Raw genomic sequence first — 14,074 nt, forward strand, 5'->3', positions numbered from 1 at the left:
GAGCAGGGAGTTTTGCCATTCAAGTTGTGCTATTCAACACATTAAGGAACGCCTTGCAGACCCAGATTGTTCAACCAAGTCATGTAACCGGCGATCTGATGCCAGCTTCACTCTCGGAGCACTTTAAACCGCCTCTCATTTTGAGCTCATTCACAGTGTCTGCCATTTTATCTGCGGTTTGTAACCATGGTGGCTGTTGTGTTTGGTACAGCGCTTCAGCAGCTTTTCTTTATTTGCAATTAGACGCTCGAGGATTACCTCAATTTGCCTCTGCTGACTGCTATCAGCCCTGTTTCACTGTGCTTATCCTTAATTAGGAACATAACATAAATTAGAGCAGAGAAAATTGCTTCAAGATTTAAGAAATGTTTGGGTTTTGGGCTGTAATTCCTTACATTGCCTTGCTGGTTAGAAAAACCTTAGTGTTTTGTCTGTAACATATATCTGAGGTATTATTGTCACACATCCAGGTCATTGGTGCTGAACAGAAAAACCTACTTCATGTCCAAATTACCTTTCAAAGTATTTTCAGAATGTAACTTCAAATTAAAATGTGCTTAGCCCAAGTTAGTATTCACGAAACAACCCCCTCAGAAATAGGAGATGTTAAACAACCCAATAAACAGTAAGGGTTTCTGAAGATTACATCATCCACCTACAAAGTCAAATTTCATATGGTGTGTGGATCACTTTGTTAGTGGCATGGCTGTAATGTCAAATAAAAGGGCATTGTGTGTGTGTGCTTTGTTTTTATACAGTCAGCCCTAATAACAGTTGCCGGCATACTGTCTGCCAGCTGCTGTGCCTGCTGTAACAGCCAGCACAGTGCTGGAAGTTTCCCATGCAGATCACCTATTCACTGACGTGCAGCCCATGTACACACAGATAAACACACAAACACACCACCCATACACACACAAAGTGATCGGGGCACTTTAGTCGTTTATGATGATGCAGATTAATGACAATAAACTCATGTCATATCAGCCACAAATGTTTTGTGTAGAGCTGAAGAACTACTCACCATAACTGTGCACGCATAAAGAAAAAAATTTAAAGGTTAGTGGAGCTTTTCAGTAAATGTGCACTTTAGAAAAAGAAAGTGGATGGTGAATTGAATATAAATTATATTAAGTGAGAAAAGAAGGATGATATTTTCCTTGTAGATGTGAAGCTGACCAGTTAAATATTTGCCTTTCGGCTACTTTTCTGTTTTCCTTGATGGGAAGATGCCCTGTTTACCATGAAACAAACCATTGAGAATTGCCCACTTGGCCACCAATGAAAAGACTGGATTGGATTAGGGGCTGCTCAGACCTCCTTGGAAACCGGATGCCAGTCTGCTGGAGTGATGGTGATGGTTTTGTTTCTTTTAAAGGCCCTGTCTTTTTGAGAGGCCACCGTTTATCTCCATCCACAGAACTGATGTTGAGCCGACCCTGTGTCTTTAAAATCAGAAGTCTCACGCAACCAAGCGTAGTTGCAAAACAAATACAATGTTTAATTCTTCATGCAGGCTTTATATGCATTTGGCCATAGATGAACTAAATTAGGGTGTTTCTTGTCTTTTAGTAGAGGTGTTGGGGTAAGTCGGAAATGCTTTTGTGTCACAGGGCTGGCTTGAAAGATGCACAAAACATTCATTTAGAACAATTTGATTTACGTCAGTGAGCTAATCATAATTCTTTTTTTATCTTCTCCCCCAAATAAAGATATAAATAACTACCCATTAGCTTTAAAGAGACCATGGGTTCTCTAGATTTCGTAGGGGTATACTTCAAGAACCTTACAAGTACCCTTGTCTGTAAAGCAAGCGATTAGCCATGTAACAGGGTACGGGAGAGGAAATCACTCCCCTCTGGTGACCTCTGGCCTCTCATTTTGACTCATGCGTCCTAATAGCTCGTTATTCTGTATTTTGGGGCTCAAGAGTAGGTTGTTATCATGATTGAATTATTTATTTAATCAGTTAATCGACAGCGTTGGCGATAACCCATCCACTATGCGCAATATGGGGCTTTATGCGCACAAATACGTCAAGATAAAATTGCTCACCGAGAGTAAAGAGCTAACTTTTTTTTAATGCTCTGCACTGAGGAGAGATGAGGGAGGGGGCAGGCTGAGTGAACTCCGTCCTCCCATCAGTAATCCCCTCTGTGGTGACGTAAGCCGGGCTGTCTCCAGAGGGACAGCCTTGAGTTTTGGAGCAGCCAGGCGGTCAGTGTGTGCATCCCAGGACGCAACATCAGTGTAGCTGGGGCTCAACTTTCAGCTGATAGCGAAACTTCAGACAACCAAGGAAAACTTGGAAAAATGGGTAAGTTTTACCAACAGATGTTCGCGACGGATGTAATGAACGCCTGTTGTTTTTTTTTTGTTTTTGTTTTTGTGATGACAGCATAGATCACACTTGGCTCTAACTTTCGAGGTGCACGGATTGTTTAAAAGTACGCATAAGTGAAATTTTACTATTGCTACTAGTGCCACAGAAGGACGTTGTTTACCTGACCCGGTTGCATGAGAATCGGCATTAGAGCAGCCTGCTGAAGCAACTTGTGGAAAGCGATTAGACAGATTAGGACTGTCAGGATTCCTGCAGTCAACTCTGAGCGAGTCTGCGGAGGTGTTAAGTCCAGTTCAGTTTTCTGCCTTCACTGTTTCTCTTTTAACTTTAAATTAAAAAAGGGCCACAGAGGCTGAACTGTTTGGGGAAAACGTTTGATTAAAAGTTTTCACTTGGCCACGCCCTTCATTATCAGTCCTCGATTATCACATTGGTCAGCGGTGATTGATCACGTTGCGCTGATTGAGGTGAAAGGTTGTCATTGTTGTCCCGTCTCCCATCCAAACAGCTCAGCATGTTTTACTGGCAAAGCTTGATTAAAATGTACTGGAAGCAGCATATTGCATTTGTCAGACGCTCCATGATCGGCTGTTGTGTTGTGCCAGAGCTTGTAATTGCTATCTGAAGGGCTGAGCTGAGACGGTACCAAGTGTTTGCCATCTGTGCTCGCAACCTGGGGGTGCGGGGCTCCAGGGAGGAATGAGGGGCTCATGCCATGGATGTTTAATAACGTTAAAACTGTGATAAATTGGCAACACATCCAAAACAATTAAATGTTAGTTATGAAATGTTCTCAGCTTGCACTGCGCTGGATATTAAACAGCTAAATAATTGTGGCCATTAATGCCATTTTGAGCTGCTGGATTGGGTCTGTGTAACATTTAATACCATGTGTTGTTTGTCACAGTGCAGCTGAGGCCAGGGAAGGACACTGTGTGAGAATGTGTATCAGTGCTCATTAATTCGCTATGAAGCTATCACAGAAGCGCCTTTGTGCTCCTAATTTGGAGCTGCTCCTTTGTGCGACTTCAGTGGCTCTTAATGTAGAGAGAGAAGTTCACTGAATTGCAAGTTGCCTAGCGGATGCCCTGTGAACTAATTCCCCACAGACCCTTATTCAGTGTCTCACAGAGGACATTACTCTGCATGGCAATCAACCTTTATGCATTGTCCACTAGCTAAAGCTCTCATTTTATATTCAAATATGCTCTGTGGCCCTTTCAGAAAATACACGACAGCCTGTTGTGCGCATGAGGAGATTGATTTGGAGACTTGTTAGATGCTGTAAAAAGTCCCCTTTGGTTGAATCAGAGAAGTGCTTTGTGCTCCTCTCAGTGATTTGCTTTGTTTCGTGTCAAGAAGAATTGCAAACACAAAAAGGATCACATGTAAAAAGCCTCGAATAGATATCATGAACCGAATGTGTGTAAGACTACGGAGTGTAGCGGTCATAGAGTGGTTGTGTAACTAAATGTCTAATTTGGTTTTTCTGGTGAACTCCACCTGACAAGTTTTTCAGAGAGATCCTCCTCTGTCCTTGCCCCCGAATGATTTTAACAGTGAACTGGGTTGTGTGAAGACTGTGGGAGGATGACTTGGCTTTCCTCCAGCTCTATTCAGAGGAAGACAGGAAGACATTTTCCGCAAATAACTTGATAAGTTCTTGGTGTTAGTTCTGTGACTATTACCCCAGCGAGCAGTAGTTGGCTGCTATTAGCTCCCTTGATAACTAAACAGGAAGAAACTGTAGTGTTGGCTCTGCTGATTATTTATCATTGAGCCAAACATCTAAAAGAAGAGTGCTGGCATGAAGATGACAGACGTCTATCACGCATGTGATGAACACGCACTTGTTTTTAGCAAGAAAAGCATGTCATGCATAAATGTCCGGTAAACTTTCTTTAATGCAGATTGTAGGCCTTGAGCTATTGTGAACAAGTATGTCAAGCAAAGATTATTTTTATTTTTCACTAAATTTACTGGTCGGATTTAAGACATGTTTGGAAAAACATTTTCGCTTTTGCAGTTTATTTGATTAACATAACACAGTGTCTGTTCTTCTTGGAGCCTGATCCTGATAGCAAAAAAAAAAAAAAGAAAGCAACTTTTTTTTTTTTTCCTTCTTGTGGAAACTTGTGAAGCTTCTAGTCTCCGTGTCCTGTTTTCACTGTGGAGGCCTTGTGGAAAAGTTCATCAAGGCTGGTCGCTAAACAGATCCAAATGTTACGTCATTGTTATTGAGAAATTCAAGAAAAGAAGAGATAATCATAGCAGACAGTTTTAAATGTGTCTTTAGTTAAATTCTTTGCTGTACTTTCATGGCTCAGTTTGCACTGACTCACATGAACATTTAACGCTTTCAGGAAGTTTCCAGGCTTAAACAGAATCGATCCTGTGTTTTGATGACCCAAAAACACGGGAGCTGGGTGTGACTTGTGTGTGCTCTGTCTACATCAGACCTAGGATGCTGTTTGGAAAGTGTCTAATTACACATCAGCAGTGTCACACATACTGTCACAAACCCATGTGGTGAACTGTGTGCGCTGTGACCTTGCGTCCGGAGTCTGAGGAGGGAAAAGACCCTTAAACTACTAATCCCGTGCCAGCAGAGATGTTTTTTTGCACTTTCTGAACCAGAAACTTGTCAACTGATGGTTGAGCAATAACAGAAAGTTAGATTTCTATTTTGCCCCTAATTTTAGTTGAGTCACGGTCTATTCCCAAGATATGCACAGAAACACCCCCCCCCCCCCCCCCAAAAAAAAAAAACCCCAGAGGACTGTGAGAATGAGTCACCGCAAAGATGTTCAAAGAGTGCTAAGAGCAAATTTGAACTTTGCTGTTTTGTGTTTGCTTGTGTAAGCCAAAGCATTCTGCTGTTAATTCCCATAGATTTTCACTGTCTGAAGTGCAGCTCAGTCTATATAAAGTTTGTTGCTCAAACATTACAACTAATCCCACATTTTATATCACCATCAGAAATTAAATATCCCTTTGTCTTCAGCTTTCAATCTTTAATTACTGTGAATACCCTGCATAATGAGGCAGTTGCTGTCATAGTTACATGATTTCTGGGCTGCTTTCCATTTGGCGACGCATGTGACTGAGCATCTTTGGTAATTGTACAGCGGTTGAGGCCCATGAAGCTCACAAAAGATGCCTTTTTAGTGCAACCAAGACTCCATCTGTTGTCCCCTTTTCCTGGTTTAATTTGTGCCCTCTGATATCTCCAGTTCTTCTCATCTTCAACCCATTTATGTCCCTTTTTAGTTGCTTTTAGTTTGCTTCCTGACAGCCAGGTTAGCCCAGGCACTCATGTTAATTTGTTGCGCTAATAAGTCCTTCGACTACAAAGAGAGCCATTGACTATTGTGACACTAGATGTTAAGAATAGACGTTCATGAGTGGGGATCCTTGTTCAAGCATGTCCCTCGCCACTTTTTACTAAAAGCCTATTCACAGTAAAACAGAAGGGGAAGGCAAGTGTATGTGTGTGTCATTCTGCCATATGCTTTAAAAACTCTATGGCATTGAAAATACTCTCTATGTGCAGGGGGGGAAACAGCTTTTAAGATATGCACAAGCAACAGTGTTGGAAACAAAATATGCCAAGGATACAATCTGGCCTTTATCTATTCTGCTAGACTTCAGAAAGACACCCATGATTAACAAAGTTAAACTGGAAATGCATTATGCTGGCATTAGTGCATGTATGCAGAGTGTAGAGGAGATATTTGCCAGTGGAGTAGCAATCTGTATCAGTGTTTTGTTCAGAGTCAGATGACTGTTCCAGAAGGCCTTTGGGAGATAATGGCTCGGGGAAAGCAAAGAGACGCTGCAGCTGATGAACATTTACTCATTGATCCAGTAGGCATTTGGCCCCAGTGCAGCATTTTCTGCTATCTACAGTAAACCACACCATACTGCTCTAGATGGCCACATTTTCCACAGCACATTAAAAACAAAAACACTCATTGCATGTGGTTTGATACACTTTCTATGTGTCACATGAGCAGGGAATTGAAATAGTCAACAATGCTTTCCCAGAATAATCAATTATCAATGCGAGTTATGGGTAAAAAAGTGAATTGATTGTAATGCAAGTGAGGTGGAATGGTGACTGATTACTTTACACAGAATAGTATGACTAAGCCTAGATATCTACGCTAGCTCTGAACGGTGACCAATGAGCTCGGTGTTTGGAGCCATGGGTTGATCACTAAAATGAAATTTTAGAGCAGGACATGAACTCAAAGGACAAATTCAGTCTGTGCTTTAGAAGCTGTATTGGCAGTTAAATATGGAGATGCCAAACATACAAAACGGAGGGCTCATGCGTGCAAAACACGGTTGTCTTGAGTTGTTTTGACAGAGGGCTATTTTTTTGTCTTAACTAATGTTTCAGGCATGAACATTTTCCAAACAGCATGTGAAACCCATACTTCTTGTCTTGTCTCTAAAGTGTGACTTCTCACCCAAACATTGCTCGTGGAAATTTGGAACGGCTAGAAACAGTTTGCTTTCAGGTGCCATAGCTACTTTGAGCACTCCACCTTTGAGAGATGTTGGATTTTTCCAGGCTCACTGAGTTTGTGGTTTAAACAAATTTATCTTGTTTAATAAGATATTTGGACTATGTAGACATGTTTGGTTGATCACAAGTGTCTTAGCCTGCTGTAGCTTTGGAATACTATTTCCATTCCATTTGTCCAAACCAGTACAATTAACTGAAAGGTGGCAGTGGGGGACTGAACTTCAGATCTATATATATATAGATATATATAGATAGATCTATATCTTGAGTGTATAAAAGATTTGAGTTAGCAAGTGTTAGAAAGTGTACCAGTTAAGGACACTTAAGTGCAAGTTCCTTTTCTATGTTCTCTCCAAGGAGCGATCACTATAAAACACCCATTAGTTAGTGATTCTGTAATTAAAACCCTCACAGTTGCTGTCTTGGAGCCAGAAGTTACCATATTTGAAGGAGTGGGTGAAGTTATCATTTAGCTAGTGAGCTTGGTTGGTGAGCTGTTTCCATAAACCATATGGATGCCATGCACAGGCACACATACCTGATAATTTTAATCCTAAATAACAACTAATAAAATACTAGAAATTAACTCATGAAAAACTCAAGTTATTGACTGCTTTTAAATGCTGTAACTTTGGCCATTTTAACATTTGAAGTCTGCATTTGTTGACTTTTTGAGCCAGTGTTGTGGTCATTAGAGGAACTGCGTTAGGTTTGATTTTCAACCTACAGAGGTTATCACTTGGGGGAAAAGCCAATGTATGGTTTTAGTGCTATTTGCTTGCCTAGATTGTGCCAAAACTAGCAAACCAAATTTTGTGGAACTTAGTGAAGAGGTATGACATTGGTTACATTTTTCAGTGTTTTTACTTCTCTTAAACTTGGAAAGCAATTGGGAATAGGCTTTTGTGGGCCACGGTTTAAATGTAAAACTACTTAGATGAATTGAAAAGAAATAAAGGTGCCTCCAGCTAATTTCACCGTAAGATCATCTGTCAGGAGTGAGAGTTGAATATATTAGTCCGCTTTTCAACTGTGGGAGCCTATAGGGTTGAGCTGTTGGCTGTGTGCCCACTGAGTGTATTCAACCCTCCACAGATAGGCCTTTGTCCTCAGTGCTTTTACGCAGCTGCTAAACAACCGTAAGACAAAAGCATCTGGGGTACCCCAGCACACCAATGAGAAATGCTCACCATATGAAGAGCCTTGCCAGACAGCCTGGGACCACTGGGATGCAGCCAAGTGCTGCGCTTGGGATGAATTAAGCAGGAATTTAAATGAATACTCATGCAATCCTTTATGACTTTTTATTGGCCTTTTAGAATTATGTGTAAAGTCATATTTAATATACCGGTATTAAGATTTTTCCATCGTGCTGCTGTTGCAGAAGAAAATCTTGTTCAAGCTGATTATCAAAGCTTGTTGCTTTCATGTAAGATGCAGGAGATGCACATGACTCCTCTTTGCTAATGTTGTTTTGATTGGGTGCCACATGTGATAAGAGGAGTCATTCTTTACTGCCAGGAATCATTTTCCTGACCAAGTGAAAGATTTCCAAGTGAGAGTTTGCATTGTCTGCTTATTATCCTCCAGAGAAAGGCATGATAGACGGGAAGAGGCACTTCTGCCAAGCAAATGAAAATCAGCTATGGCTGATCTTTTATGAAGCGACAGCTGCAGGAAACCCAGTAGCTCGGGGAGAATGTCGGGGAAGGCTTTTTCTTTTCACACTCAGACTGATTGAAGGTTTGAAAAGATGGATTTCAATTTGACTAAATTACTGAAGTTTAGATTTGACATTAATTTAACTTGAACTACACAACTTGAGTCTTTTACCATGTGCACATTTCATTGTTTTTCAAGAAGCCAGTCGTAGCTTTACTATATGTGGAAAAACAATAGAGAACAGCAGCTTTGGGGTAGAGGAAATCCCAGATGTTTCTGTCTGAAAAACAGCTTGACCTTATAACCACACGCAGACCAGAGGAGAGATCAGTTCGCTGTATGAATATTATAGCTACACCACTGAGAGGTCTCATAAGTCATCTTAGCTTTTGGCCTCTACCGTATGGGAAAACAGTAGTGTAACCATAGAGCAGCAGAAAGTGGAAATAATGTTGGAAAAAAATCCTATTTAATGTACAGAGTAAACTTTAAGCAACTGAACCTATGAGATCTCATGTGTTTATGTGTGAAAAGTTTATGAAATACTTGGTGTATGCTTAACATGCCTCATATTTGGAACTAGACCCCCTAGTCACATGGATCACATTTATATGTGTTGCATTTTCATAGCCAATATTTCTGCTTTTATTGTTGTAATTTGACTTGAATGTGTTCAATAACATGTGAGTAACTCATCTGGTTTCCTGCTGCACTGAGAGCTCTCATATCTCCAAAAACAAGGTGCCAAAAAAGTACAAGAAAAGCACTTTAGACAGTTATTAATCTCTAAAATAATGCAAAGTTATAGAAATGAAAAGCGCAATATGTTTAATGATCAATTACCAAAGCATTATGCATTATTGGTTTGCATAGAGCAAAACATAATCATGGGATAAAACATTGGAAATGGTTAGTGTTTACTCACAGATAATAAGATAGCGTCACAAATGGTGCCATAGATAATACGCTGAGACGCATTGTAATGTCCAGTTGGATCAACAGGATGTTGCAGGATGCTGGTGGAAAACTGCTAATTAGTGCTTAAAGCAATAAAGTAATGGACTGACCCTTGCTCACAGAGGTCAGCAAGAATGGAGTGTATACAGTTACTAGAGAGATTAACTTCTCTTCCTTTCCCTTGATACTCTGTACTTACTGCATATTGTTAAGCACTTAGCCCACATAAGGAAGAACACATCTCTGCGGGGCTGGAAGTATCAGATTCAGGTTGCAACCAACTTTCACATCCTTCCAGGATTCAGCCTAGGATGTGGGACTTTGAGACAGTGGAGGAGCCTCATGTAACAATGGTATTAAAGTAGTATGTGTTCTGGCTTCTCTGTTGTCATAGTGCTCACAGTGAATCCTGACATGAAGGGGTCTGAATGAGCTGAAAGAAGAAGGTTCCATCTAATAAGGGTTGGAGGGGGCGAAGCAAGAGAGTTTGAAAAGGGTAAAGTCTTGGGTCAGGGGTTGGAGGTTGGCAGCATGAGGCGGAGGACAATAGGATTGGTGGGAGTGATGCAAAGCAAGAGGTCCCAGCCGCCGGGGGAGACACGGAGGAGGGTAGGAACTGTGCACAGGAGGCAACCCCAGAAATAGCTGTAGAGTCTCGTCTGCTGTCTTCGTGTTTCTTTATGTCTCTATTGTGTCCATGTGCGTGTGTTCATATGCGTATGCTCTATGCAACAAGTAGGAATACGAAAGTCTCCAGCCACGGTGCTATTTGCATCACAGCAGCTGAAGTGTGAGAACGTTTGTGTTGTCAGGTCCTCACCAGTTTAAGAGGGACATATGGACCGTGAAACATCAAAAGGGAAAATCTATTGCTGCTTCTAGACATCCTTACAAGATGGGCTTGATTTTCCTGACAAATATCCTTTGAAGTAATACTCTAAATTTTGTGTGCATCAGCATTTTCCATTAATCTCAAAAGATATGCCTTTGTCAGTTTAGTCATGCATCTGATCGTCAATAACTAAAATAACTGTAGCTGCTTGTTCATTTTCAGGAAAAATAATTTCATTTATTTTAATGTAATTCATATAATTCAATTATACTACTTGTAATTATATTACATATTACAAATAAAATGATATTTGCCAATGTCTGGCTAATATTTATGTCTTGCATGTTTTGTGTACTGACTAAATGTTCAGAGATGAAACGTTTTGGGGGTTTTTTATAACGGGGATTTCATTATTTCCTGGTACAAAGACACATGCAGATGACAGCAAATACAAAATAAACAAACAGAAGAAATATCATCAGTATCATCAGTCATCAGCAGAATTGTTCCAGAATTTCACTACCATATTAATTTCCTTATAATTAAACTTAACTGCTGTCTAGTCACTTAAGTAACAAAGAAAGCATCTTAGTAGTTTTTATTCTAGGCTAAATATAAACATGCTTACAGTGATAGGCATTGTATTTAAAGGATTAACACCCCTAAGAGAAGTCCTGTGGGATTTATTTTTAATCTTAGCGCAGTTTAATGGACCTTTCAACTAGCTTGGTTCGATAAGATTAGTAGTATACACCTTTGGAGCCATAACTGCATTTAGTCTATAAGGAGAATCTTAAAGAAGCTGCTGCTCAAGCCTAAGTGATGAGCTCAGTGATTTTGGTTGTGGTTTTCTGCCCTAGCATACTGCCATTTTCAGCAAATGGCAGCAAAAGATTGCCTGGAAGACTTGATTAGGAGTAGCTAACAACTAAACATGTAGACATTTTTACTTAAGGTTTGGCAGAAATCAAAATTAGTTTGAAAAGTAGATCAAATATTGTGATTAGAATCATTATTTTATTTTTTACTGGGGCATCTTGAACTACTACTACCAACTGCTCTTGGTGCTCAACTAACTTTTTCTATTTGTTTTATTTTGTCTTGATTTCTATGGTAATTTCCTCTTGTAATTTTTAGTTTCTGAATAGTTCAGATTTTTGCGTATATAAAGCACTTCGAATTAGAGCCTGACAGATTTATTTATTTGCTAATCTGTTAATACCGGCATTTAGAGTAGCCAATAAATTGACATTTAAAAAAAGAAGTAAAGACGGACTGGGAAAAACACCCTTCAACCATGTTATAATGCTAATGCTAATGCTAACATCAATTTATGTCATTGAGATTACATTGAGTTGAATTTAACTATTAAAATGATTATTTCTTAAATCACAACAGCTTGTTTCACCTCCTCCTGAGGAGTCAGGTAATGAGAGGCATGCACTAAACAAAATGTTACTTTAGTGTCAAAGCAAATTGCTTAATGGTGTTGTTATTGTATCATTTGAAAACATGGAAAACCTCAACAGCTTTTTAAAACTTTTTTGTCATATAAAAATGTTCTGGGGAACTCTTGGTGTTCTCATTACTCCCTGGAATATCCGTCTAGGAAACTAGATAATGGAGGTTGGAGTTGAGACTGGACATACCTCTTGTTGGTTGACTGGGTTCATAACTTGATTGAGGCAGAACACAAAGATAGCAAAGCCTCTTCCAGACCACAGATATCATTAAAAGTTTTAGTGCACGCTGAAAGAAGAACAAACAGTAATGCCAGCACATATCGTTAAAATATGATGTGTATGTGTTTCTGTATCATTTTATCATTGGTTTAAGGTTCCTGGCACTGATTTACTGTTTTGACTCCAGACTGAAATTATAAAATTCTTAAGGATTTGATACTGTATGGAAATTGTTGTCTGTGCGGCCAAGCCAAGATAACAGTAGCCAAAGTACTGTACGCTAGAAAGCCTGGATAATACAAAGAATCTGTGTCTTTTACTCTACCTCCAACACTTAGGCCAAAACCACATAGGCTACGGAGGTGCCAGAGAGTCAGGGTTGTGTAGTCACTTTTAGAGGAAAAACATGGCTGCCAGGCTTCTCTGAGTGAGTGCTGCTCCATATCCAGCCCTGACACGATAGTAACACAAACATGCAATTAGAGAAGTGCTGAGTCAAAGACCAATGGACATTGTTTGCTTGCAATAAATACAGAGAGAAAAAAATAAATCTGGAATCTGTACGATGGCATTTATACCAAGATATTAAGTATGTCTCTGACAGTGTTATAAATTGAATGGCATGGTTGAGTTTTTGCTACCGTGCTGCACAAAATATGAACAGCTGTATTCTTGTGGTGGAATTCCTGCGTGAGGAACAATGCATTGGTCCATGGGATGGTATTTTTAAACCACCAATGAATGCAGGGATTGGTTTTAAGACCTTATTTTTGAGGTTGGGTAATGGTTGGTTACAGAAACGAAGTCTTGTGTTCATAAGGTCAACAAATTAAGGCTCAACTTCAACAACATCTGGTAAGAATATCATCTTAAACGCTGTTTAAATGAGATTGCAGAGTATCTTTGTTTATCAGTCATTGTGTTTAAAGGAACCTATGGATTGGTGCCATTTCTGACATTTAAAAACCCCAGGATTTGGATTATTATCAAAGGATTAATTGATACAAAGCCCTAGACACAAGTTGTCTTTGGATCTTACTAATTACTACAGACATTTGGAATGACAGAAAACATCCAAGACCAAGATGTTATTTAAGAATTGCACCATTAAAGAATTTGATAACTTTCAAATTTGAACCCGCTCAAACACTGAATGTATTAGGGGGGAAAAAATTGATTTTCATTTGTTCAAAAAAGCCAAGAGGAAGTAAAAAAAAAAAAAAAACACTGTGGTTTCCCTGTTTTGTGGGGAGCATGTCTTTCTATAATGAGTTTTGGTTAAAATCATTTTTTCCACTGAGGTTTTTTTTTTTTTTTTTTTTTGTAGAAGTAGTAGTAGTAAAACAACTCAGAGCCTTATATAGATTGAATTGTCTCATGTAATCATAATATGGCAGGAGCAGATGTACTTTTAGATACAAAACTTTGGATTTTCAAATAAATCATATGTTTGATTGTTCAGTAAATGTCAGAGAATTTGTATGGCTTTTGTTTCTCTGTAGACTCCCAGAGCAGATGAAAATGGGTCAGTAAACAAATGAATGGATCTGCATAATGGGTTTGCTGTGCCATGCTTCTGTACCAATCAATAACCTGGATTCATGCCATACATAAAGGCACACATACAAACCAGATTGAGATACGAAGAGGGACTGCGGTTAAAACTAGGTCACTAATGCCACTAGAAAAGAGAAACTCACTGACTACAACAAATGACCAAAACAAAGTTCACAAGAATCTCAAGCTTAAAGATGTTGATTGTTGAAGTTTTTTCCATGAGCACCACAAAATACCAGCTCGCCATTTGGTTTTGCTTTTCTTCACCTTTACAACAGATGTTAACCTTCACAGTTAGTTATTTCTGACATAGTTGATGCCACATGCCCATTTGGTTTAAACTGTCTTCCTCTGTTCTCGTGTTGTGAGCCTGCTTTCTCAGGCCTTTGATGGGTGTAAGTAGTGCTTGAGCCTGGGCACAGACCTGGTTCCATGAGAACTCCTTCCATAGTGTGAGCCAAGCAGGGGTGCAGGTCTTCATGGGTGACTGAACACTGGCGAGCATT

At 39.6% G+C, this 14,074-nt stretch overlaps 1 protein-coding gene across 2 annotated transcripts in view; it reads left to right on the forward strand.

Annotated features, from left to right (window-relative positions):
- The first annotated feature begins 2,109 nt into the window (after positions 1 to 2,109).
- Positions 2,110 to 14,074, forward strand: part of gpm6bb (glycoprotein M6Bb) — a 29,074-nt gene continuing 17,109 nt past the window's right edge. Inside the window, exon 1 of one of the 2 annotated variants that reach the window (XM_026143674.1) lies at positions 2,110 to 2,317. In XM_026143674.1, coding sequence (XP_025999459.1) covers positions 2,314 to 2,317 — 4 coding nt within the window. In that variant the 5' untranslated portion in view covers positions 2,110 to 2,313. The remainder of the gene's footprint in view (positions 2,318 to 14,074) is intronic. The other variant, XM_026143675.1, reaches the window with a different exon arrangement.

Source organism: Astatotilapia calliptera, chromosome 16 (assembly GCF_900246225.1).
Source record: "Astatotilapia calliptera chromosome 16, fAstCal1.2, whole genome shotgun sequence".
Classification (NCBI taxonomy): domain Eukaryota; kingdom Metazoa; phylum Chordata; class Actinopteri; order Cichliformes; family Cichlidae; genus Astatotilapia; species Astatotilapia calliptera.